This window comes from Abramis brama (assembly GCF_963993115.1).
Source record: "Abramis brama genome assembly, chromosome: 2".
Taxonomy (NCBI): domain Eukaryota; kingdom Metazoa; phylum Chordata; class Actinopteri; order Cypriniformes; family Leuciscidae; genus Abramis; species Abramis brama.
In genome coordinates, this window is record NC_139964.1 from 11784150 (window position 1) to 11811106 (window position 26957).

Genomic DNA, 26957 nt, shown 5'->3' on the forward strand with positions numbered 1-26957 from the left:
AATCTCAACAGTAACACATTCCAATATATTTTCAATAGTGGTTGACATACTAGCCATTATATTGCATTGCAGACTTGAGTCCACATAAAGAGCGACTCCACCACCTCTCTTATCTTTTCTATTCATTACAAACATTTGATATCCCTCTAATTCTACATCTGCTAATTTGTCTTCGTCCAACCATGTTTCAGAGACAGCTACAACACTAAATTTTGGAAGCAGGTTCAAAAAGTCTTTGATTTTTGAAAAGTTACTCCACAAACTTCTACTATTTAAATGTATTACAGAAAAAACATGTTTCATATTCACTCCTCTCTTAAACTGTTCTTCCCTATAATAGTGACAATTTGGCTGACTACACAAATATTTGTCCGGATCAATATCTCTTTCAATGTCATACTTGCTATAATTTGTATCATCTATCTCGACACCTAGATGTAATATATTGTCATCATCAATATTACATACTGCCATTTTTAAAAAATAGACTAATGTAACAAAAACAAACATAAACTAAACTAAATACTCTACAAGTCCATACGATAGTCCTCATGTCCATTAACAACAAAAAAAGTAAATCTTCATAAAGTTCATCACCCATTTTTGCAAAGAAAATTGTAATCTTCTTATCCTGAAAAGTGGTCTGATCGACGGTATTGAATAGGTATCTCATGCAGTTTGCAATTAGAGTTACTTGAACTGTTCCAGATCTTTTGTTTCCCTTACCGTGATCACCTTTGATTCTTCTGGCATCCCATTTGTACGGACAAGAACACGACCATTCCTGGTCCATGTCGCCTGTATCTTCTTTTGTTTCCACAAACTCCTCGCTTGCCTCGCAATATCTGCGTTCTTTCTGGTAAGGTGTTCGTTAATGTACACGCCGCTTCCCCTTAGCTTGCGTGCCTGTCGCAGTAGGTCATCCTTGCGCTTTCTGTTCGCAAAGCGAACTACTATCGCCGGGTTGGCAGGCTTTTGCTTACTGGGAAGCAGGTGACAAGCCGATATATCCTTCGTGTCAATGGTGATGTCCTTTGTTGCAAGAAAAGTTTCCACTTGTTGCCAGGGGCGGTTCTAGAGGCGGGGCCACAGGGGCCCTGGCCCCTGCTGAAATTTGATTGGCCCCTGATTGGCCCCCGTTCCTAGGGGTGGGAGAAAAAATCGATTCTTAGATGCATCGCGATGTAGACGTGGACGATTCTGAATCGATTCACAAATGTCAAAAATCTATTTTCTAAAAAAATATAGCCTATATATTTTTTCCCTAATAACGTAATATTGACGGAACGCAAAAGGCGGAACTCTAAAGCGGACGTGCAGTGCGCGGACAGTCAGTGGCGTGCACATAACAGACGCATGATGGCTGAGCACCAAATTCGAACGGCACCCTCTTCGTTAAAAGCTAACGTATGGAAAATTGGCAATTTCATTGTTACCTATTTAGTATTTTTTGTATGAGAGCTGCTTTCTGTATTGTTTAGTTTTCACATCAACATGCTGTAAACCGATATGTTATACGTACGTTACACTGCCCTGCAATATGTGCAATGCCAGTCACAAAAAGTTACATTTTGACTGTGCTCTCTGCAGATGTTCATTCACTTTTTTTGTATAAGCTGTTTTTGATTGTAGTATTCAGCAAACATTTCAAGTCATAACTCTTTATTCTTTAGTTGTGAATAAGAGCGGCTTTGTATGTTACTAATTATTCAGAATATGCATAAGTCCACAAGCATTATATGAGAGCAGCTGGTAGGCCTACATAATTCTATATTTTTGAACGAAAGCTGTTTGTGAATTTGCTACAGCAAAATGTTTTTTTTTTGTCTGAAGGATTATATTGCTCATTGGAAATAACAAGAGGATGTTGGTTAGAAGTCTATTATTAAATGCTAGAGATTCAGAATATGCTGAAGTTTGTATTAATTTACTACAAGTACGCTGCTAGTACAGGCACACATTTATTTTCCTGTTGGTTCTTTGCAATGTTGGGACAAATGCTGGCAAATGTAACCTTCCAAAGCACTTCCATTTGTTTTATTAATAAAATTAATATAGGAAGTATTGGAAGTAAGTTTGTTATGGGTCATCATAAATACTTTGCTTTAAAAGTACCAAGTAGTAAAAAAAAAAAGAAACAAAAAGAAGTTGTTACCCTCTGAATCGTAATCGAATCGAATCGTGAGGTGCCTAGAGATTCCCACCCATCAATCGTCGACGAGAAGAGCAACCGGAGAATTCTTCACAACGATCACAGATGCAATTCCACCCCCAAACAATTAACAATAATTTACTGTTTATAAGCGACGACATGATTATGAAACTTAAAAGGTGGAATTCAGAAAGAAGTGCATTGTGTCCTTTATGCACAGTATAAATAAATGAAAAAAATCATTAAGAACTTTACTGGCTCATAATTTTTTATTAGAGCGTTTGAAAAAGGAATGACTGCCGAAATGTATTTGCACCGTACTGAATAAATTATTTTGTGTGCTTGAATGTACCCTGTATTTGGCCCCTGAATGTAACATGTGGCCCCTTAATGGCCCCTGTTACAGAAAAATCCTAGAACCGCCACTGCTTGTTGCTCCAGTGTTTGTAGCTCCTCTTCCGGTGCGTTTTCCCCCTCCATAGCGCGCCCGGTGCCAGCTGCAGCTACTCGGGCGTAACTTCGGTGCTTTGTTTCCAATCCATTAATGATTACTTTGTCTACTCGCGTATACTGTTCTAGGTCATCAATTCTTCTCTCTAGCCCATTTATGACCTCGTCCTTCTCCGAAAGAAGTACTTTTAGATTCTTCACTTCATCCAACAGCGTCACTATCTTAGCTTGCTGCTGCGTCAGGGTGAAGATGTCTTTAGACATAAAATGTAGCGATCTCTTGATTTCTTCCAACTCATGATTTACTTCCACTTGTGGATCTATTCTCTTGGGCGGCATGTTTGATCCAGTTAAACATCAATAAATGACGATTTTAGATCAGTTTGCTTCTCCAGGTTCACCAACGTGCTTCAGCGTGCTTCACTCCTCAGCGTAATTCACCCCACCCCAAATAATGAGCATAAGAGACTTCTTTCAAAAACATTAAAAATAGTACTGTTTCCAAACTTTTGACTGGTACTGTATATATATATATGTTACCGTCAAAGTGTGAAATCCCGGTATTGTATAGAATGCCTAGGCAATGTATAGAATTTCTGATGTTTTTTGCAAAAAATACATTACCTAATTCTATACATTACCTAGGCATTCTATAGAATGCCGGATTACACACTTTGCCGGTAACATATATATATATATATATATATATATATATATATATATATATATATACTACGATATATATACTGTATATTAGGGGTGTAACGGTTCACAAAATTCACGTTTCGGTTCGATACGATACACTTGTGTCACGGTTCGGTTCGGTTCGGTTCGATACATTTTTGATACAGCAAAAAGAAAGAAATGGCAGAGAAATTTTCCTTGATTTATTTTTTTTTATTCTTTTTTATATTAAAACTAACATCATAAAGTATGAGATTTTTTTACTTTGAGCAATTCTAGAGCTATAAATGACTCTTCTTAGGAGTATATAAAACAAAACAGCTCATTGGAAAAAAATGAAATGTAATATTGTAGTAGTTATAAACAAAGGTTTATTTTAGTTCATATTAACATTTGAGGGCAGCAATTGTATTCATAATGTCAAAATAAAACCGACGTAATGTTACTTGAAGGCATTATGCCTACTATTCCTGCCAAACTTCCATGGTTGCAGTTAGTGTTACTACAGTAAATCCATGGTGAATGTTGCTGATCTGTGGACACTGGATAGTTCATTCATGGCACAATGATTCTTCCTGGTTTCCACGCGCTGTTTGATCCGTTAATAACGGAGAAATGTGAATGTTTCTCACTAGATCTCGCAGTGATGTTATTACTTCTGTGGCGAATTCAAATGCTTTCTTTACTGGATCTCTTATTAGCGCTGTGTAGTAACAGTGTCGCATGATCAAGATCGGCTCGCGCTGCACTGGTCCAAACTGATAAACAACGGTCCGCCAACCACACAATAACGAGCAGTTTCGTTCCGCTTGCATTACGTTTGCCATTTGATGTCGGGCAATGTTGTGGTCGCGCCGGCATCTTTACATTATGAGCGCACTTGCCACGCGCAATGCACCTACATTTGAAATAACGAAATTTTGGTCGGCAGGAAAAATGGTCCAACGAACCGTTCGGTTTGAAAATGCGTACCGAACACCGAACCGAAAGCCTCGTACCGAACGGTTCAATACGAATACGTGTATCGTTTAGGGGTTGCACGACTACTGATTTCTGCTAGTCGATTTCTTATCAAAACAATACTCGAGTTACTCGACTACTCGTGGTTCATGCTACTGAATAAAAAGAGATGAAATAGCTAGATCTTATTAATAAACATTTATTAATTCATAGCCTAATGCAACAATTACATAAGTAAACTCAAAACATTATAATTATGACATTTCATTTTTAAATTTTCATGTAACAGTCTAAAGCCAAATAAATAGCCGTTCTTGCCTTTCATTTCAGACGTCTGCTTCTAGGGGCCGTTCATATCGCGTCTTTTTTGCGCTCAAGGTCGTTATTTCAAATGTAGGCGCGCGGCCGCGGTGAGCGCGCTCATAATGGAAGCAACGTGGTGCGCTAGTTTTTCCAGGCGGGTTTTTCCTTCTCATCTCCAGAAATATATCTAGTAGTAAAGCTAATGCAAGGGCTAGAAATCAATTAATCCTTTGCTGATACTTCGTCGTCATCATAGAGAGCGCAGTTCATAGTTGCATAGCAACGACAGACGGCATGGGAGCGCAAGCGCTTGTAGGAGACAGCGGCACGGCTGCGCTTTCCACACGTTTTTAGACACAATATGTGAACGGCCTCTTGCAGAGTTGGCCAATTACAATATTTTTGTCATCCTTGATGAAATACTTCCACACATCTGACGTGTGGTGTCTGTTGGTGACGTTCGCCATTTTTAATTCATTTATGGTTAATGGACGCTCGAGTAGTCGATTGTTTCCGACAGCGTCGACGAGTGGTTGAAGTAGTCGATCTATCGACTACTCGACTAGTCTATGCAAGCCCTAATATATATATATGTGAATATACTTGTGAAGTATTCCTGTATACTTTTTTTTTATTGAATTCTGACATCATGACATTAATTCATTTATGTTTGTATCAAAGCAAATGAAGTTGATGTGTTTATTCAATCAATTATTCTTTTATGTTCATTTTATTTATTAAAAGGTGTATATTTTATGTGTATGTTATACTATATTCATACTATTAGTATATGTTAACCATGATTACTAATATTAATCTAGCTAATTAGTACTATGATTTTTGTAAGTTCACTGAAATGTTATAACTCGTGACACTAGTTTCGCAATGTGACAGGTGACAATGTGACAGTGTGACTAGTTTCGTCCAGCGGGACAGGGTGGGAAGCTCTAGCCAGGCTCCAAAGAACTGTGCAACGCTGGAGAGGGGGGTGTGAGCCGAGGAGGAAACGTCGGCGCTTTGTTCCACACCGTCACCCTCAGGTCACCCTGGCCACCAGCCGAAGTACCACCTCTCGTGGAGGCAGTAGATCGGGGTGTGGATGAGGGGACTCTCCCTCTGACGAGGTCATTGAGTCTCGACCGGAGCGTTGCGATGGTCATGTTCCCGCAATAGTAGTAGTAGTAGACAACTTTATTGTCCCCGTGGGGCAATTGGGTTTGCGGCGCAGTCGCAAGGCACTTCATGACAAAACATCAGACATATGACACAAACAAATACAATACAATGCAATACACTATACACCCCTGCATCTAACCAGGCCAACTGGATGTCTAGCTTATTTTGACTGATTTAAGGCTTTTATGATTGTGGTACAAAAGAAAATTTGGATCTGTTCTTGGTCAATGGGAACATGAATCATCCACAAACGCTGCCTTAGCGTGATCAATGCCCAAACACGCAAGACAGCGATTGTGCCTAGAATCCGAAACCAGTCGACCGCAAGTGCACGGGCAAGACATCTTTAGACATCTAAAGACGTGCCACGCGCAAGCTCTTTTGTGAGAGGAAAACTCGTCTCAAAGAGTAGAGATAAGTCGATGATCTCAGGATGGCTTGTGGAGTGAAGTGAAACACTTGGCTCCAAAGCAAAAACATATCTGCATGTTGCCAGCGTACTTCCTTATATACCCACAAGGTGGGGCAGAGTTATACCATGCAAATTAACACCTTTAACACTGAAACCAACTCAGATTGCTTTTAATCAATGCACAAATCATAAAAACAGATCAACACTATCTGTTCCTAAATTCTGATTGCAAGACAGACGTTTGCCTAGAACCGGCCCCGGAAGAGGTTTACTGCTTTCACTATCAGTATCTTTAAACTGAATATGATGCAGTGAAGATACACTTAATTTAAGTCAGTTAAAAACATTCAATATTACAGTTCTGGAAAATGTAAAACTAAAGGGATAGTTCACCCAAAAATTAAAAGTAGCCCATGATTTACTCATCCTGAAGCCATCCTAGGTATGATATTCTTCTTTCTTCTTCACATATTTCAGAAGAATTCAATTGTAGTTATATTAAAAAATGTCCTGGCTCTTCCAAGCTTTATAATGGGAGTCAATGGGTATATTTTTTTGGAAGTCCATCAAAGTGCATCCATCCATTATAAAAGTGCTCAAAACGGCTCAGGTTAATAAACGCTTTGATAGACTTCCAAAAAAATATACTCATTGACTCCCATTATAAAGCTTGGAAGAGCCAGGACATTTTTTAATATAACTCTGATTGTATTCGTCTGAAAGAAGAATTTCTTATACACCTAGGATGACTTCAGGGTGAGTAAATCAAGAATAATTTTTGGGTGAACTATCCCTTAAAACTAAAGCTTTGAAATAATAATAGAATCATTCTGTTAAAATATCTGTAAAATAGATATTTTTTAAATAAGAATAAAATATGAGTATAAATAGTTTTCTCTGCACTTTCTGTTAATAATAATAATAATAATAATAATAATAACTTATATTTATATAGAGCCTTTCACGGGACCCAAGGACGCTTTACACACAACTGCAGAGAAAAGTCATTCAAGGTTAAATGCCTTTGTAAAGAGGTGGTTTTTATAAGTTTTTTGGAAGTGTCCAGAGAGAGGGCATTCCGGATGTCTGAGGGGATGGAGTTCCAGAGGGTGGGGGCTGCGGCGCTGAATGCTCTGTCCCCAAAAGTCTGTAGTCTGGTGTGGGGGACAGAGAGCATCCAGAGACTGCATCCTTGTCAATGGACCGCAGATTCTGTGAGGGGATGTAGGGATGGAGAAGGTCCAGTACTGGGAAGCATTGGCATGGAGAGATTTATAGGCGAAGAGGAGGATTTTGTAGGTGATGCGGAATTTGACCCGGAGCCAGTGAAGCTGAGTGAGGATTGGGGTGATGTGCTGCCATGACCTAGTGTTCTGCCTCTGTGTGTTCATTAACCATGTGTGAAGCATTAGTTTCACTTCCTGGTTTCTCTCTCTCTCTCTCTCTCTCTCTCTCTCTCTCTCTATCTCTCTCTCTCTCTCTCTCTCTCTCTCTCTCAGGGGAAGTGGGCGTCTCTGTTCACGCTCTTCAGGTAAACGTAACCAGGAAAGAAACACTCAAAACTCTTCTGAACACACATCGAGAGCTTCAGAAGAACTGAATCGACTAACAACAGAGAAGATCATTTAATAAGAGAGAAGAATGAAGATCATCTGGACTTTCACTCTGCTGATGATTCCTGGTAAGAATCTGAACTCAGAGTAAATCATGAAAAATAGATTTAATGAGATATTTGAAAGTTAATTTCTGTTCTGTCTTATGAATATATTCATTTTGTATTTAATGCTGGTTTGTTGTAGGTGTCGTGAGCTCCATGAATGTGACAGGATATTCAGGAGGAGGAGTCACGATCACATGCAAATATGATGAAGAATATACAGACAATAAAAAGTATTTTTGTAAAGGACAGTGGTCAAAGTGCACAGACCAAATCAAGACTGATATTAAAGATAAATGGGTTCAGTCTGGAAGATTCTCTCTGTATGACGACAGAAGTTCATCAGTCTTCACTGTGACCATCAGAGATCTGAGAGAAGAGGATTCTGACACGTACTACTGTGGAACTGATATATATGCAAAAAAAGATCCCCACACTGAAGTGAATCTGGAGGTTTTAACAGGTGAGTAACTGAGACCCTCAAACTCATGATGATCTCCTCAACATCACGATACTCAACACTGACTGTAATAACTTACCAGTGTGTAGTTGATTTAACTATAGAAATAGATTCTACACTGAAGTAGCTGAATGTTATAATTAACATTCACATGTTTAACTTATAACTTATAACTTATATATGTTTGTCATTAGATACTGATACTGATATTGTCATGGTAGTCAAGGAAAGCGAGGATTCACTTGCAGGAAAGGAATTTATTTAAAAAATAATAAACAAGAACAGAACAAAAAACTCCCTCGTGGGGGAAAACAAGACAGGCCAAAAACTCAAGAACATAACATGGGGGAAACAGAGACAACGATCCACCCAGACTGCAAACAAGAGGGAACTAATAAAGGGAAACTAATCAGGGGGAACAGGTGGGAGAACTCAAACAATAATCAGATAACAAGTAGGGCGGGGCTAACAATAACACAAGCACATGGCTCAACATAACAGACACCCAAGTGCAGAACAAGACAGGACAGACATGTGACATAACCCCCTCCTTAAGGAGTGGCTTCCAGACACTCCACTAGAACGGGGGGGACAGACCAGGGCGGGACGGGAGGGACAGGCCAGGGCGGGACTGGAGGAACAGACCAGGGCGGGACTGGAGGAACAGACCAGGGCGGGACGGGAGGGACAGGCCAGGGCGGGACTGGAGGAACAAACCAGGGCGGGACGGGAGAAACAAACTGTCCATCGGGCGACCAGGGTGGAGCAGATTGTCCATCGGGCGGCCAGGGCGGAGACTTTCCCTCGGGCGGCCAGGGCGGAGACTTTCCCTCGGGCGGCCAGGGCGGAGACTTTCCCTCGGGCGGCCAGGGCGGAGACTTTCCCTCGGGCGGCCAGGGCGGAGACTTTCCCTCGGGCGGCCAGGGCGGAGACTTTCCCTCGGGCGGCCAGGGCGGAGACTCTCCTTCGGGCGGCCAGGGCGGAGACTTTCCCTCGGGCGGCCAGGGCGGAGACTTTCCCTCGGGCGGCCAGGTCGGAGACTCTACTTCGGGCGGCCAGGGCGGAGACTTTCCCTCGGGCGGCCAGGGCGGAGACTTTCCCTCGGGCGGCCAGGTCGGAGACTCTCCTTCGGGCGGCCAGGGCGGAGACTTTCCCTCGGGCGGCCAGGGCGGAGACTTTCCCTCGGGCGGCCAGGGCGGAGACTTTCCCTCGGGCGGCCAGGGCGGAGAAGACCCCTCGGGCGGCCAGGGCGCAGGAACTGGAACAAACACCACCGGCTCAGGCACTGGGACTGGCACCACCGGCTCAGGCCCTGGAACTGGCACCACCGGCTCAGGCCCTGGAACTGGCACCACCGGCTCAGGCACTGGAACTAGTCCCACCGGCTCAGACTCAGACACCACCGGCCCAGGAACAGACATAGACACAGGAACAGGCACAAGAACAGGCACAGGAACAGACACAAGAACAGGCACAGGAACAGACACAGGCACAGGAACAGACACAGGAACAGACACTGGAACAGACACTGGAACAGACACTGGAACAGACACTGGAACAGACACTGGAACAGACACTGGAACAGACACTGGAACAGACACAGGCTCCGGCTCAGGAACAGACACAGGCTCCGGCTCAGGAACAGACACAGGCTCCGGCTCAGGAACAGGAACAGACATCACCGGCTCAGGAACAGACACCACCGGCTCAGGAACAGACACCACCGGCTCAAGTGTGTGTGTAGCCCACACACACCACATGGCTGTGGCCATAATGGCCAGTGTCGCGGTCACTGAGGGCTCAGACTCAGGAACAGACACGGGCTCCGACTCAGGAACAGACACTGGCTCTACGGTGACCATCTTGTACGAAGGCACAGGCTCGGCAGGCGTGACGTGAACAGGTTCGGCGGCGGCCATCTTGTCCGAAGACACAGGCTCGGCAGACGTAACGGGAACACTCTCGGCGGCGGCCATCTTGTCCGAAGACACAGGCTCGGCAGGCTTGACGTGAACAGGTTCAGCGGCGGCCATCTTGTCCGAAGACACAGGCTCGGCAGACGTGACGGGAACACTCTCGGTAGCGGCCATCTTGTCCGAAGACACAGGCTCGGCAGGCGTGACGTGACCAGGCTCCGACTGGACAGACGTGACGTGAACAGTCTCTGGCTGGGCAGACGTGACGTGAACAGTCTCTGGCTGGGCAGACGAGACGTGAACAGTCTCTGGCTGGGCAGACGTGACGTGAACAGTCTCTGGCTGGGCAGACGTGACGTGAACAGTCTCTGGCTGGGCAGACGTGACGTGAACAGTCTCTGGCTGGGCAGACGTGACGTGAACAGTCTCTGGCTGGGCAGACGTGACGTGAACAGTCTCTGGCTGGGCAGACGTGACGTGAACAGTCTCTGGCTGGGCAGACGTGACGTGAACAGTCTCTGGCTCCTCCGCAACGGAATCCTCCGGGACATTGGGGAGGCCGGAGGTCTTCCTCCTCCTCCGCCGTCTTCGATGGTGAGGTGCAGGTTCTGGTCTGGACGGAATTAATGGTGGATGGAGCTCTGGGCTAGGCAGCGGCGATGCATTCTCTGGGCTGGGCAGCGGCGATGCATTCTCTGGGCTGGGCAGCGGCGATGCATTCTCTGGGCTGGGCAGCGGCGATGCATTCTCTGGGCTGGGCAGCGGCGATGCATTCTCTGGGCTGGGCAGCGGCGATGCATTCTCTGGGCTGGGCAGCGGCGATGCATTCTCTGGGCTGGGCAGCGGGGCTGCAGGCGGGTCCGATGTATCCCACCGAGCACGATAGTGGAGATACTTAGTGAACCTCGGAAAGTCTAAAATCTCCAGCCCCTTCATCTCCCATCGAGGCAAGGGATCGTCCAAACAAACATTAAATAAGTCCTTAAGGACTATATCCCCAAGCCCGAGTCCCTCTGCTGCCGCGCTGAATCTCAGGGCGAAATCCTTCACCCTGGTCCCCTGCTGTCGGAGAGAAACCAAGTTGCTGACCCTCATGATGCGCCTAAGGTGAGGGCAGGAATCCTTCTGCTGAATCCTCATTGCGGTGGATCGTTCTGTCATGGTAGTCAAGGAAAGCGAGGATTCACTTGCAGGAAAGGAATTTATTTAAAAAATAATAAACAAGAACAGAACAAAAAACTCCCTCGTGGGGGAAAACAAGACAGGCCAAAAACTCAAGAACATAACATGGGGGAAACAGAGACAACGATCCACCCAGACTGCAAACAAGAGGGAACTAATAAAGGGAAACTAATCAGGGGGAACAGGTGGGAGAACTCAAACAATAATCAGATAACAAGTAGGGCGGGGCTAACAATAACACAAGCACATGGCTCAACATAACAGACACCCAAGTGCAGAACAAGACAGGACAGACATGTGACAGATATAAATACTGTGGTTCGGATTTAACCCCTAGAAGATGCCAGATAATCAGTAACTAGGGCAAATATACTGACTTTCTTTATCTCCTATTGTGTTTATGTCTCACTAAAGTTTGTGTTTGTCATTGAATAAATATGACAACTATACGATTATAGTCAAAGTTTCTGAAGATTACAGTTTCTTCTCTGAGTTTAATCTGGACATTAAGAAGGGTGAGCTGCTTTCAGTCATTTATGCATTATTTGACAGAATCCATGAATATATCTGGTGATTGTAACATTGCTGCACTTTATCTGGATCTTAAACAGAGGATTGTTGTGTGAAGAGCATCAGTCTATCAGCTTCTGCAGGAGGATCTGTGAACATCAGCTGCAAATACCCACAATCCCACATTCGTGATGTGAAGTTTCTGTGCTGGAGATCTGGAGCTGATCTCTGTGCTAAAGAGACGTCTGTGAAGGAGAGCAGAAGATGGAGGGATGAGGGAAAGATCCGGCTGTATGATGGCAGAGAACAGCAGCTCCTGATGGGAAGCATCAGTCATGTGACTGAAGAAGATTCAGAATACTGGTGTGGAGTTCAGTCTGATCAAGGACACAAGATCTTCATCACACGAGTCCTGATCAATGTTACAGGTACAGATGCAGATCAGTGTGTGTCATGTGTCATGTTTGCAACTGGTTCTGTTTAAGCAGGTTTAACCACAGGTTCATTATTAATGTTGGATGTTCTTTCTGTTTAACAAAGTAAAACCACAAACAGTTAAAAAGAGGAAGTATAAAAACAAATTACAGTTTATATGTTTGTAGTTTATGAAGGTAAAAGTGCAGCTTTGTGTAGAACAATGAGTCCTTTTACCACACTTTTACTACAGTTAACTGCAGTTTAACAGAGCTCATCAGTAACTCTGCTAGACTGTATTATTCAGTGTGAAACCACAGGCTTCAGTTCTGGAAACTCAAACTAACAGCTCACGATTCTGTGTCTGTGTGTCAGCAAACATGAATTCTGGGTAATGAGTGTGTGAATGACATCAGTAACACGTATCATGAGAAAAGAAATGTCAAGTTCTGTGTGTGAAAAAAACATCCTTTTAGAAATTCATTGTTTTATTGTTTTATATACAAAAGTTCCAGAAAAAACACCACCATCTTCATCACCATCATCATCAACATCATCACCAACATCACCACGTCCATCATCATCATCATCATCATCATCTGTTGCTTCTTCCTCATCAGTCAAAACTTCACCGTTCACAGGTGTGTCCATATCAGCCGGTGATCTTGTGCTGAAACACAAACATGTGATCAGTGGGTGAAGCTTGTGAGGAGGCTGAAATATATTATTAAACATAAAAATAAGCTATATTTTCAACTCTAAAATAAATAATAATATTACATTTAAAACATTTGAAATAGTTAATATTTAAAAATAAAAAAAGGAATAATAACCCAATCATTCTAGTTAGCATACTGAGTCGAATCAGCATTTTTGTGCTTTGTAGCCTATCAAGAAAACAGCAAACCACGGTGTCCTCAGAGGCTCAGATGCCGGGAGTCTATAGAGAGTCTCATGTAGACTCTTATAACTGCTTGTTTGGAGAGGCTGTTTATGATTTATGGGGATTATTTAAAAAAAATGAGTGAGTGGATTTTCACCATGTTTGTTTACACACACCGTGGACACACATCTGTGTTCAACACCTTATAAAAGTGAACTTTGCATAATAGGTACCCTTTTAAGTTTTGTGAAGGAAGACCACTGGTAGGGAATCTTTGAGATGTGTTTATAATCACTACGATATGGTTTTCAATTTGCCTAGCACTGACTGTAAAATATGTGTTTTAGGTATGGGAATTGTATATTTTGTGTTTTGATTTTTGGGATATGGTCATTGGGATACTTTCTGGGCTATTTCTGACTGGCCATTGGGCTTTTTTTGTAACACAGATGTAACCGCACTGGCATTAGTAGTACATTTAACATTAGCTCAAATGATCTATAGGGAATTTTAATAATTAATCATTAATATGATTAATATTTTGCATATTACAGTTACATTAATTTATTCGAAGTTGAAAATAGATCGATTTGTATATATGAATAATCAATCACAACGAATTATAATTCATCATTCATATATCAATAATCCTATTTCAGATCGATTATGAGATAACCCTTAATGGAAATTAATGTAATCATCAAACGGTTGTTTGTCCAGCAAAACGGCCGTAAGATTAACTTAACAATTTCTCAACAAAAATTATCTCTTTCTTATAATTCAAAGAAAGCTATTTTCTGGCCATGAAAACAACTCTCCTGTTCTTATCAAATTAGGTTACTTAAAAGTAACAAATCAGCTTTGTAGCTTAAGATCAACAAATCATTGACTTCGTAAAATTAGCATTGAGACAATCAGGAATATATGGAATTTAATAATTGAACTAATGAATACATAACTACGATTCACACAGAGTAAATATGTATGTATATACAGAACACGTAAACAAAATACAAGACTAAACGAATAACGAAAATGAGGGAGAGAGAGAGAGATCGGACAATGAGGGAGATGAGACCGGAAAATGGGAGAGATGAGAGAAAGTGAAACTAACATGTACGATCAAAGAAAAGATCACAGTTAGGCAAAATCACAGACCAGGGGCCTCATGTACAAAGACTTGCGTTGAATTCATTCTAAAACATTGCGTACGGACAAAGCTGTAAATGTGCGTACGCACAAAAAACCCCAGATGTATGAATCTCTGCGTACGAAGGATCCCACGCATATTCTCTTTGTACATCCCAGTTAACGTAAAATTGAGCACACATGCACGAGCACAACGCCCCACCCAGTCTCCTCCCTTAATTAAATTAATTTAAATATGGTAATGAGTCCACTTTGGCAAAAGAAAGCAGTAAGAAAATGGCGGCAAGAAACAAAACTTTACAGAAAGTGAATTGGAGGTGCTACTATCGGAGGTAGAAACGAAAAAAAAAAAAAAATTTGGAACTTTGTCCTCCGGAATTAATAACAAAAGGAAAAAATATGAGTGGGAGAGTTTGGCTGATGCTGTCAATGCGGTGGGATCTGAAAGTCGCACTGTAGAGTAGACTGAGTACAGTTGAGATTTGATTTTTCACACAAAAATAGACACATTTTTGTTTATTCATCCATTTATATTCATTCATTTTATTTAAATTAGCACTGGTTAAAATGTATAAAGCAGGAACAAGATATGTAACAATATTTATTAATAATAGGCTACACAGTTTAAATATCACAAATATCAAATTTTATTTTCATTTGCGTCCTATGCTGGCTTATTACGACGTTTAACCTGTTATCATAACGCTGAACAACTAAACAGTGTGTTTCCTAATAGAACTCTATCGGGGGTACAGTATGTGTCTCAACTATCCCCCGCTGGCCACCTCGCACATTTCTCTAGATTTTGCAATTACCTTGCATGACACAATACCATGAAATATGCCAGTTTTTAGGGCACAGAATAACGTTTGTGGTGAGACCAGTTACGTTTAACAGTCACATAAGGATAATAAGCTATTCATTGTGGAGAGTGCATGGTGAAGTGAACGTCATATCTTAGAAAAAAAAAAAAAATTCCGATTTCTTCGGATCGGAGATGCGTCCGTTGTTCAAATTTCCCACGATCAAAGAGGACACTAATACGCACGTGCACAGCAAAAATCACAACTTGTGCTTGCTTATTTAAGTTAAGTTATTTAAGGTGTCTCAACTGTACACAGTCTACCCTAAATGACCTTAAAAAGAAATGGTCTGATATAAAGGTGGACATTAAACCAAAGGTGTCATTGCCATAGACTAAGGGTTGTATCAATTTGCATATGCTTTTATATGTTCTTACTTAATTGCATAATTGATAGAATATTTCCATAAGGCTCGTGTGACAATATATGTCATTTATTTTTTAAATTGCAAATTAATAGCAATGCTTCCCACAGGTGGTGGTGCGATAGACTTGTAGAACCATTCGTTGTGTAATGTTTGCAACTTCACTTCATTGCCTGTAAAAGTCGCCAACAGACAAAAACAATGAGAAATGTACGTACGCCAGACATGAAATTGGCGTGGAGGAACGCACATTCTCGCATTAATTTCACTGTTAGTACATACGACCGTGAGCGTGAAAGCTGGCGTACGCAAAGTTTTTGTGCGTACGCAAGATTGATACATGAGGCCCCAGGTAACCTTTGAGAGACAACAAGAAATCAGATTACATTAAAAGTTCAATAAACTTATCTTGCAAAATGGTTCTCTTTGTTGCTGAAGAACGCAGAGTCGTGCGTGCATCGTTAAGAGCAGCGTGCGTGTGTTTCTTTAAGAAAGCAGGGCTTGCTTCGGTGAGCGCGGCCGCAGGATGTTCAAGTCTCTTTAAAGTTGAAGTTGCCGGCTACGTTTGCTTCGCTGAACGTAGGGAGAGTCCGAAGACGAAAATAAAGAAAAGACTTAAAGAAAAAGAAAAACGGAGAACGCTCCCAAAAAGGGAGCCATATGGATCTTCTCGCTGACGAAGAGGGTTCGTAAAAGTGCTCTCGGAAGAACTCTAGCTCGGTCTTCTTATGGAAAGACTTAATGTACGCCTACTTTGCGTACGCAGACCAATCATCTTAGAGCATCTCGGGCGGGAAGATTTTTCTTTGTCTTGTCAGACAACGCCCACTCGAATGAGCCATGAGGAGATGAAATTAAGAAGATTTGCTCACGACATATGAAATGTGTCGCAATGATACAAATTACTGCAGTTGGTTATCGAAATTCAACTCCGTTAGATTGAGAGAATTTCAACGATATCACACACATCATATGAAGATAGGAATACACTACATAGGAATGCAAAATTACATAAGATGCATATTACAAGCATTTTAAGGTTCGTTCCTTCAAATAAACGTCATAAACGAAGTGAATATAACCTGTCTGGTAAACAGGAGTATAGGAGATACATATGACATGCTTATATTCTAAGTTTAATATTCAAAGTTTGTGTATGTGTGTGCGTCGGAATGTTGGGCTCCCCGTTATCTCATCTTGCAGAGGAGCTGGCTGAAGCTTGGTGGTCAAACTTTATGACCTGCCAATGAGATCGGGTTACGGTATGCGATTCTACTGGGAGAACATTCTTCAAAAATACATTTCAGAGCCAAACACTCGAAGATCATGACTATATGATCAAAGCAGCACTAATCAACATGCATAATGGAATTGTACATATATCAAAAAGAATATCTCTAAGTTCTAAGTTAAACACAAAGGATGTTTGTGTGTGTGTGGGGGTGTGATGTCACGTAGCAGGAGAAAGTTTTGTTATCTCTTTGGTGCAGAGAGGAATGTTAGTTTCAGGTTCTGGAGTGTCTCTGAGGTGCAATTAGTGTCGTAAAAGTCCATTTGCTCCAGTCTCTCTGGAGCCGGCGTATGATTTGTAATTGTGGGGGGGTCAGGAGCTTACAAGCTTTAGTAAGCTTAGCAAAGAACGTTTTGGGAAGGAATGTGCTTAGAAAACACAGAGAGTCTGAATTTGTTAATTCAGGCCAAACGAGTGAATGATTCAAATAGCCCAGTCGCTACACAGACGTGGTAACCCTGAAATCCAGTATCATGATCTGGTCAATCCTACTCCAGACGTCAATTATCTGATCTGATATTTGATCATATTCTCTGATTATTTCTCCTGTGTTTTCAGGCTCTTCTCTGATCGTTCCTCTGGTTCTGGTTCTTCTGGTTCTGATCATCGCTGGACTCTTATTCCTGTTTCTCTGTAAGAAGTATCAGTCTCAAGGTAAAACTCATTCTTCACTTCTTTAGAAGCAGAAACTCTTTATTTATACTGAGATTTCATAGATTTATTGATTCCCACTTTCCGTCGCCACCTATAGGCTGCAACGAGACATGAGTAAAAGAGATATTTGATGATGCGTGCAAACATTTATACAAGGCACAATTGTTGAACTGTGATATATAGTAATGTCATTAATTAAAGGACGCTTGTTTTTGGCAGGTGGTGATTCGTCGTCTCAGACTGGACCAGGGAAACATGAAGTTGTGAGTCCAGTTACTGTATAAAATGTTTAATTAAATGTCTAATGCCTTCCATCCTAATGATATTCAGAGCTTTAAATAATTTCTCTGTCTCTCCTCAGGTTTCTCATACTGGTTGTGATTATGAGGAGATTAAAGACACTCACAAACAATTACCCACAAACCCCTCTGATTCTCCTAACACTGTTTATGCCACTGCCCAATTACCCACAAACCCCTCTGGTTCTTCTAACACTGTTTATGCCACTGCCCAATTACCCACAAACCCCTCTGGTTCTTCTGACACTGTTTATGCCTCTGCCCAATTACCCACAAACCCCTCTGATTCATCTGACACTTTTTATGCCTCTGTCCAATTACCCACAAACCCCTCTGATTCTTCTAACACTGTTTATGCCACTTGTAACAAGTAGAATTAGGTACTGTTCCTTTAAGGCGGAACACACTCTGTTACTCCCTCACTGATGAGTGGGCAGTCGGGATGAGGAGCGCGAGCTGTGAACATCACATGTATGCGTGTAAAGCCTGTTTTATATGTATGTTGCTCTTATCCGGTTTTATTTCTATTCAGTAACGCAGCTGTTAGTGGAGTGTTTTGCAAACTGCCCATGTGTGCGTGGGATTGACGATGCTGATAATAAATAACACTGTGGAATATCAGATATGTGAGTCTAGTCTTACACTTGGCTACTACCATTCAGGCAAGCTATCTGGCCCCTCTGGTTAAAGCGTTACACACTGCCCAGTTACCCACAAGCCCCTCTGTTTGCACTGCATTTACACTACAGTTGAGAAAGCCACCAGTGACTCTCAGATTAACTCTCGGATTAACGCACAGGATTGCGGTTGCAGCCTATAGGATTGGCCAGACAATTTTAAATTTACTTAAGCGCGAACAAAAAAAACTGCTGGTCAAATCATGACAATCATTTTAATTTACATCACTGATGTCCGAAAGAAAGTACAATAGTGGAGCACAAAAACGGAAAAACAAAGGTTAAAAGAACAACGTGGGGGATGATCACAATTTTTTAATTTTTTTTATCTTGGATGATTAAAATGTCTCCACAATCAGCTTTTGTAGAAATAACGTAGTATATATATATATATATATATATATATATGTTACCGTCAAAGTGTGAAATCCCGGTATTGTATAGAATGCCTAGGCAATGTATAGAATTTCTGATGTTTTTTGCAAAAAATACATTACCTAATTCTATACATTACCTAGGCATTCTATAGAATGCCGGATTACACACTTTGACGGTAACATATATGTATATATGTATATATATATATATATATATATATATATATATATATATGTATATATGTATATATATATATATATATATGTGTATATATGTATATATATATATATATATATGTATATATGTATATATATATATATATATATGTATATATGTATATAAATATATATATATATATGTATATATATATATATATATATATATATATATATATATATACTACGATATATATACTGTATATTAGGGGTGTAACGGTTCACAAAATTCACGTTTCGGTTCGATACGATACACTTGTGTCACGGTTCGGTTCGGTTCGGTTCGATACATTTTTGATACAGCAAAAAGAAAGAAATGCCAGAGAAATTTTCCTTGATTTATTTTTTTTTATTCTTTTTTATATTAAAACTAACATCATAAAGTATGATATTTTTTTACTTTGAGCAATTCTAGAGCTATAAATGACTCTTCTTAGGAGTATACAAAACTAAACAGCTCCTTGGAAAAAAATGAAATGTAATATTGTAGTAGTTATAAACAAAGGTTTATTTTAGTTCATATTAACATTTGAGGGCAGCAATTGTATTCATAATGTCAAAATAAAACTGACGTAATGTTACTTGAAGGCATTATGCCTACTGTTCCTGCCAAACTTCCATGGTTGCAGTTAGTGTTACTACAGTAAATCCATGGTGAATGTTGCTGATCTGTGGACACTGGATAGTTCATTCATGGCACAATGATTCTTCCTGGTTTCCATGTCAGCGCTGTTTGATCCGTTAATAACGGAGAAATGTGAATGTTTCTCACTAGATCTCGCAGTGATGTTATTACTTCTGTGGCGAATTCAAATGCTTTCTTTACTGGATCTCTTATTAGCGCTGTGTAGTAACAGTGTCGCATGATCAAGATCGGCTCGCGCTGCACTGGTCCAAACTGATAAACAACGGTCCGCCAACCACACAATAACGAGCAGTTTCGTTCCGCTTGCATTACGTTTGCCATTTGATGTTGGGCAATGTTGTGGTCGCGCCGGCGTCTTTACATTATGAGCGCACTTGCCACGCGCAATGCACCTACATTTGAAATAACGAAATTTTGGTCGGCAGGAAAAATGGTCCAACGAACCGTTCGGTTTGAAAATGCGTACCGAACACCGAACCGAAAGCCTCGTACCGAACGGTTCGATACGAATACGTGTATCGTTACACCCCAAATATATATATATATGTGAATATACTTGTGAAGTATTCCTGTATACTTTTTTTTATTGAATTCTGACTTCATGACATTAATTCATTTATGTTTGTATCAAAGCAAATGAAGTTGATGTGTTTATTCAATCAATTATTCTTTTATGTTCATTTTATTTATTAAAAGGTGTATATTTTCTGTGTATGTTATACTATATTCATACTGTTAGTACTGTATATGTTAACCATGATTACTAATATTAATCTAGCTAATTAGTAGGGGAGAGCGGGGCACAAAGTAACGCTTTTTGACTTTCTCAGTTTGTGTAAATCTACTTATGGTTCAGAGTATTTATTTTTTCCCACATTAATTTCCCACATGTCTAGTACAATTATGTGTTTTTGTTTTATTAATACAGTATATACTTTTTTCTTGATATACCCCGAAAGAATGGAAGTGAAATGTGACAACATGCCCCATAGGTGGGGTACATTGTAACATGTCTTGAGGCACATTGTAACATAACATATGGCAGCTTAAAATGTTATCTGATCTAATAAAAAAAATATACAAAACAAACTAAAATATTTTCTAAATAAAATATAATTAAAAAACTTTTTCATATAAAATAATGGCAATTTTTAATAATTAAATATAAACTCATTTTTGCGTTTTGACTACGAACATATGAAAACACAGCTATACAACATAGTTCAAAACAAATAAATAATTAGTAATTTCTGAACATTGACTCTCAGTCTTTATTCACCTTTTTCTCACGTTTTCTCAATAAAATTAATAAAAGTATAGAATATAATAGCATATTTCTAATAGGGGCACATTGTAACGCAGTGTTACAACATGCCCTCGCCTGCACAACTGGGATTTAAACCCGGCTAGTGTCTTCTGCTAGTTAGCGCAGCATTAAAGGACTATCTCAACTGTTAAATAACATCTTGGAGATTAAAATAATATCAGATTTGTCTTATTTTAAATAAACAAAAAATAGAGATGAAAAATTAACTTAAGTAAGAAATTTCCTTTTGCTATGGTTTAATAAATGTCTATGGATATCTTCCAAAAAAAAAACATTTTGACGGAATTTTTTTTTCTATATAGTGTCGATATGGCAACTAGTAAATACACAAAGTCTCGTCATCCAAGCATGTGCGGAAGTATTTAAAACAAGCGTGTTACAACTAACCCCGCGTTAGGTTGTGCCCCGCGCTCCCCTACTATGATTTTTTAAGTTCACTGAAATGTGATAACTCGTGACACTAGTTTCGCAATGTGACAGGTGACAATGTGACAGTGTGACTAGTTTCGTCCAGCGGGACAGGGTGGGAAGCTCTAGCCAGGCTCCAAAGAACTGTGCAACGCTGGAGAGGGGGGTGTGAGCCGAGGAGGAAACGTCGGCGCTTTGTTCCACACCGTCACCCTCAGGTCACCCTGGCCACCAGCCGAAGTACCACCTCTCGTGGAGGCAGTAGATCGGGGTGTGGATGAGGGGACTCTCCCTCTGACGAGGTCATTGAGTCTCGACCGGAGCGTTGCGATGGTCATGTTCCCGCAATAGTAGTAGTAGTAGACAACTTTATTGTCCCCGTGGGGCAATTGGGTTTGCGGCGCAGTCGCAAGGCACTTCATGACAAAACATCAGACATATGACACAAACAAATACAATACAATGCAATACACTATACACCCCTGCATCTAACCAGGCCAACTGGATGTCTAGCTTATTTTGACTGATTTAAGGCTTTTATGATTGTGGTACAAAAGAAAATTTGGATCTGTTCTTGGTCAATGGGAACATGAATCATCCACAAACGCTGCCTTAGCGTGATCAATGCCCAAACACGCAAGACAGCGATTGTGCCTAGAATCCGAAACCAGTCGACCGCAAGTGCACGGGCAAGACATCTTTAGACATCTAAAGACGTGCCACGCGCAAGCTCTTTTGTGAGAGGAAAACTCGTCTCAAAGAGTAGAGATAAGTCGATGATCTCAGGATGGCTTGTGGAGTGAAGTGAAACACTTGGCTCCGAAGCAAAAACATATCTGCATGTTGCCAGCGTACTTCCTTATATACCCACAAGGTGGGGCAGAGTTACGCCATGCAAATTAACACCTTTAACACTGAAACCAACTCAGATTGCTTTTAATCAATGCACAAATCATAAAAACAGATCAACACTATCTGTTCCTAAATTCTGATTGCAAGACAGACGTTTGCCTAGAACCGGCCCCGGAAGAGGTTTACTGCTTTCACTATCAGTATCTTTAAACTGAATATGATGCAGTGAAGATACACTTAATTTAAGTCAGTTAAAAACATTCAATATTACAGTTCTGGAAAATGTAAAACTAAAGGGATAGTTCACCCAAAAATTAAAAGTAGCCCATGATTTACTCATCCTGAAGCCATCCTAGGTATGATATTCTTCTTTCTTCTTCACATATTTCAGAAGAATTCAATTGTAGTTATATTAAAAAATGTCCTGGCTCTTCCAAGCTTTATAATGGGAGTCAATGGGTATCTTTTTTTGGAAGTCCATCAAAGTGCATCTATCCATTATAAAAGTGCTCGAAACGGCTCAGGTTAATAAACGCTTTGATAGACTTCCAAAAAAATATACTCATTGACTCCCATTATAAAGCTTGGAAGAGCCAGGACATTTTTTAATATAACTCTGATTGTATTCGTCTGAAAGAAGAATTTCTTATACACCTAGGATGACTTCAGGGTGAGTAAATCAAGAATAATTTTTGGGTGAACTATCCCTTAAAACTAAAGCTTTGAAATAATAATAGAATCATTCTGTTAAAATATCTGTAAAATAGATATTTTTTAAATAAGAATAAAATATGAGTATAAATAGTTTTCTCTGCACTTTCTGTTAATAATAATAATAATAATAATAATAATAATAACTTATATTTATATAGAGCCTTTCACGGGACCCAAGGACGCTTTACACACAACTGCAGAGAAAAGTCATTCAAGGTTAAATGCCTTTGTAAAGAGGTGGTTTTTATACGTTTTTTGGAAGTGTCCAGAGAGAGGGCATTCCGGATGTCTGAGGGGATGGAGTTCCAGAGGGTGGGGGCTGCGGCGCTGAATGCTCTGTCCCCAAAAGTCTGTAGTCTGGTGTGGGGGACAGAGAGCAGGCAGAGAATATGACAGGATATTCAGGAGGAGGAGTCACGATCACATGCAAATATGATAAAGGATATACAAACAATAAAAAGTATTTTTGTAAAGGACAGTGGTCAAAGTGCACAGACCAAATCAAGACTGATATTAAAGATAAATGGGTTCAGTCTGGAAGATTCTCTCTGTATGACGACAGAAGTTCATCAGTCTTCACTGTGACCATCAGAGATCTGAGAGAAGAGGATTCTGACACGTACTACTGTGCAGTTGATAAATCAGGAACAGATCCCCATACTGAAGTGAATCTGGAGGTTTTAACGGGTGAGTAACTGAGACCCTCAAACCCATGATCTCCACAACATCACGATACTGATACTGATATAAATACTGTGGTTTGGATTTAACCCCTAAAAGATGCCAGATAATCAGTAACTAGGGCAAATATACTGACTTTCTTTATCTCCTATTGTGTTTATGTCTCACTAAAGTTTGTGTTTGTCATTGAATAAATATGACAACTATACGATTATAGTCAAAGTTTCTGAAGATTACAGTTTCTTCTCTGAGTTTAATCTGGACATTAAGAAGGGTGAGCTGCTTTCAGTCATTTATGCATTATTTGACAGAATCCATGAATATATCTGGTGATTGTAACATTGCTGCACTTTATCTGGATCTTAAACAGAGGATTGTTGTGTGAAGAGCATCAGTCTGTCAGCTTCTGCAGGAGGATCTGTGAACATCAGCTGCAAATACCCACAATCCCACATTCGTGATGTGAAGTTTCTGTGCTGGAGATCTGGAGCTGATCTCTGTGCTGAAGAGACGTCTGTGAAGGAGAGCAGAAGATGGAGGGATGAGGGAAAGATCCGGCTGTATGATGACAGAGAACAGCAGCTCCTGACGGGAAGCATCAGTCATGTGACTGAAGAAGATTCAGAATACTGGTGTGGAGTTCAGTCTGATCAAGGACACAAGATCTTCATCACACGAGTCCTGATCAGCATTACAGGTATAGATGATTTTCTCAGTGATATTAATCATAATGCAATTAAGAAATAATTAATTTTCGTATTACTACAGTGTTTGGCATTGCAGCATTAGTGTGTTAGATTGGACACGTATTACTATATTTTTTTTTTAAAACTGCAGTTTAACAGTGCTCATCAGTAACTCTGATAGCTGTATTATTCAGTGTGAAACCACAGGCTTCAGTTCTGGAAACTCAAACTAACAGCTCACAATTCTGTGTCTGTGTGTCAGCAAACATGAATTCTGGGTAGTGCATGTGTGATAGACATCAGTAAACATGTATCCTCACCATTAGAAAATGATGTCAAGTTCTGTGTGTGAAAAAAGCATCCTTTAGAAATTCATTGTTTCATTTTTTATATACAAAAGTTCCAGAAGCAACATCACCATCACCATCATCGCCACCACCCAGTGGTGTAGTCTACGTGATACGCAGGTATACGCCGTATACCCACTAGAAAAGGCCAAGGTTTTGCATATACCCACTTAAAAAAAGCGTGAGGATACGTATCAACTTCGTTTTGTGTCAGAACTTTCACACTTTCATTCATGAATTCACCCCGTCTGTGTTTGCGAAGCGACGGATCGAATCGCGGAATCCAGTCACAAATGGAACTTGCTATATAAAGCAGAACGTCACGGAATTTGGCTATTTTTGAATGAATAAATCAATTTTTATATTAGAGTATACTCACTACAAAAAACTAGACTACACCACTGCCACCACCATACTCATCATCATCGTCATCATTCTCCTCATCCTCCTCCTCCTCCTCCTCCTCATCATCATCAGTTGAATCTCCACAGCAGAGAATGTGTATAAAATGACTCATTTAAAAGGACACACAGATGTGCAGTAAACAGGGTCCAGGATGAACACTGAGCTACAAGTGAGACGCCTACTGTGTAAACAGGTGTTTTTTAAACATTTTATGGATTTATTTTTTATTTTTATTGTTTGCTTGCCGCAGTTGCTCACTTGTGGATTTAAGACAGTAATGTGGTTTTCTGTAAAACTGCTTTGAAACAGTATTTAATGTGAAAGCATTATACAAATAAAACGATCAGACTCTTAACAACCCTTAATAACGTCATCAAACACAATCACAAAATACTGTTTTCAAACACTGCTGACTATCCTTTTGTAAGACTGGAAAAACGTCTCAGTTACGTGTGTATCCCTCGTTTCCTGAAGGAGGGAACAGAGACGTTACGTCAGAACAGACCGACGAATTGGGGATCGCTTCGAGAGACCAGTCAACTTCGAATGTAACTAAACGAGCCAATGGACATTGGCATGCGAGATTTGCATCTCACACAGTTAGGACAGCACAACATATGTAATTTCCAGGAGCCTCTGAAACAATATCAGCACGGCCTATGTCCTGCCCTTGAATGAATTCAAGCAGTTCAACACTGACTGAATACGTTCCTCTGTGAGGCGTGCTTTCTGGTTGACCGAGTCCAGCTCCATACAGAGAAAAAAGATCCTCTGCTCATGGGAGAGTTTGCTCTTTTCCCAGTTGACCCAAAGTCCCATGACCAGTGACTCTCTGCTGCTTGTGCTTCTGGTTCCTGCAAATAAACATCTGTGTCACGCTACTCACCTGTGTTGTCTCCTTCTGTATTATGACTTACTTTGCCACACTAATGAGACAGAATGTGCAGGTACCCTTCTACCGCACCATTGGCTGCCGTCCTTGGACGATATTGTATTGCAATAGGTAATATATTAATGTTAATACCAAATCAAAACAAGTAAGCACATCATTTGTAGTTGAAAGGATTTAATGAAATATATGTTGTATGGTTACACTTAAAAATAGTTACAAAATAGATGTATTAGATGATGATAAATTATACCATTAATTGTACTCAGCATATATGTAGAATATAACCTGAGAGAGAGAGAGAGAGAGAGAGAGAGAGAGAGAGAGAGAGAATGGCTTTAGAAGAGAGAAAGAGAAGAGAGCCAAAGAGCAGGCCCCAAGAAAAGAAAGCCCAGCAGAGCAAAGAAGAGCCAGCGAAAAGTAGAGATAGAGCAACTGTTGCAATCTTCTTTTATCCTTTCCTTGACCATGTTACTGAAACACAAATGTGAGACAGTCAAACTGACCAATCAGAAAACAACAACATCCCCCACTGTACTAAAGGTGTGACAATTCATAAACATTGTCGACATTCAGTACACACATATTGGCCTACAGGCCTTGATCTCTATCAGCACTTCTGTGCCTTTACAAATTCCAAATGGCTCTTGGAGGGGTTGAAACAAGATTTTGCAAGGATTTTCATCCTTACAATTTCATTGATCTGACAAACAGAAAGTCCCGCTCCAAAATCACACCATTGGTTCTTATGTGGAGCTCGGTCAGACTGACCAAATAATACATTTATTCACCATCTTTTTTTCTGAACGAGGAAGACTGACCCGACTCGTAGTTGAATTATCCTTTACATTTCCGGTCTCCGGTGTTTCTAGTCAAATGAATGTATTTTCCGAGCAGAATGTAACGTTAAATCTATGAAAATGGTTTTAAAAAGCACATGTCTCCATAGTACC

The 26957-nt window shown here is 40.5% G+C and overlaps 1 protein-coding gene and 1 long non-coding RNA gene across 3 annotated transcripts in view; one reads left to right on the top strand and one right to left on the bottom strand.

Annotated features, from left to right (window-relative positions):
* The window catches only part of LOC311078283, a 56186-nt gene that overhangs the window by 7642 nt on the left and 21587 nt on the right, over nt 1–26957 (bottom strand). The gene's annotated exons all lie outside the window — the stretch shown is intronic.
* On the top strand, nt 7220–18638 carry LOC311069405 (uncharacterized protein; the record flags this gene model as incomplete). Its single annotated transcript, XM_084092534.1, has 8 exons — nt 7220–7484; nt 7937–8186; nt 11767–11867; nt 11964–12290; nt 12786–12917; nt 17385–17480; nt 17700–17743; nt 17842–18638. The coding sequence occupies 8 exons, from the start codon at nt 7220–7222 to the stop codon at nt 18151–18153; spliced, it is 1527 nt and encodes a 508-aa protein (XP_083948660.1). The 3' UTR covers nt 18154–18638.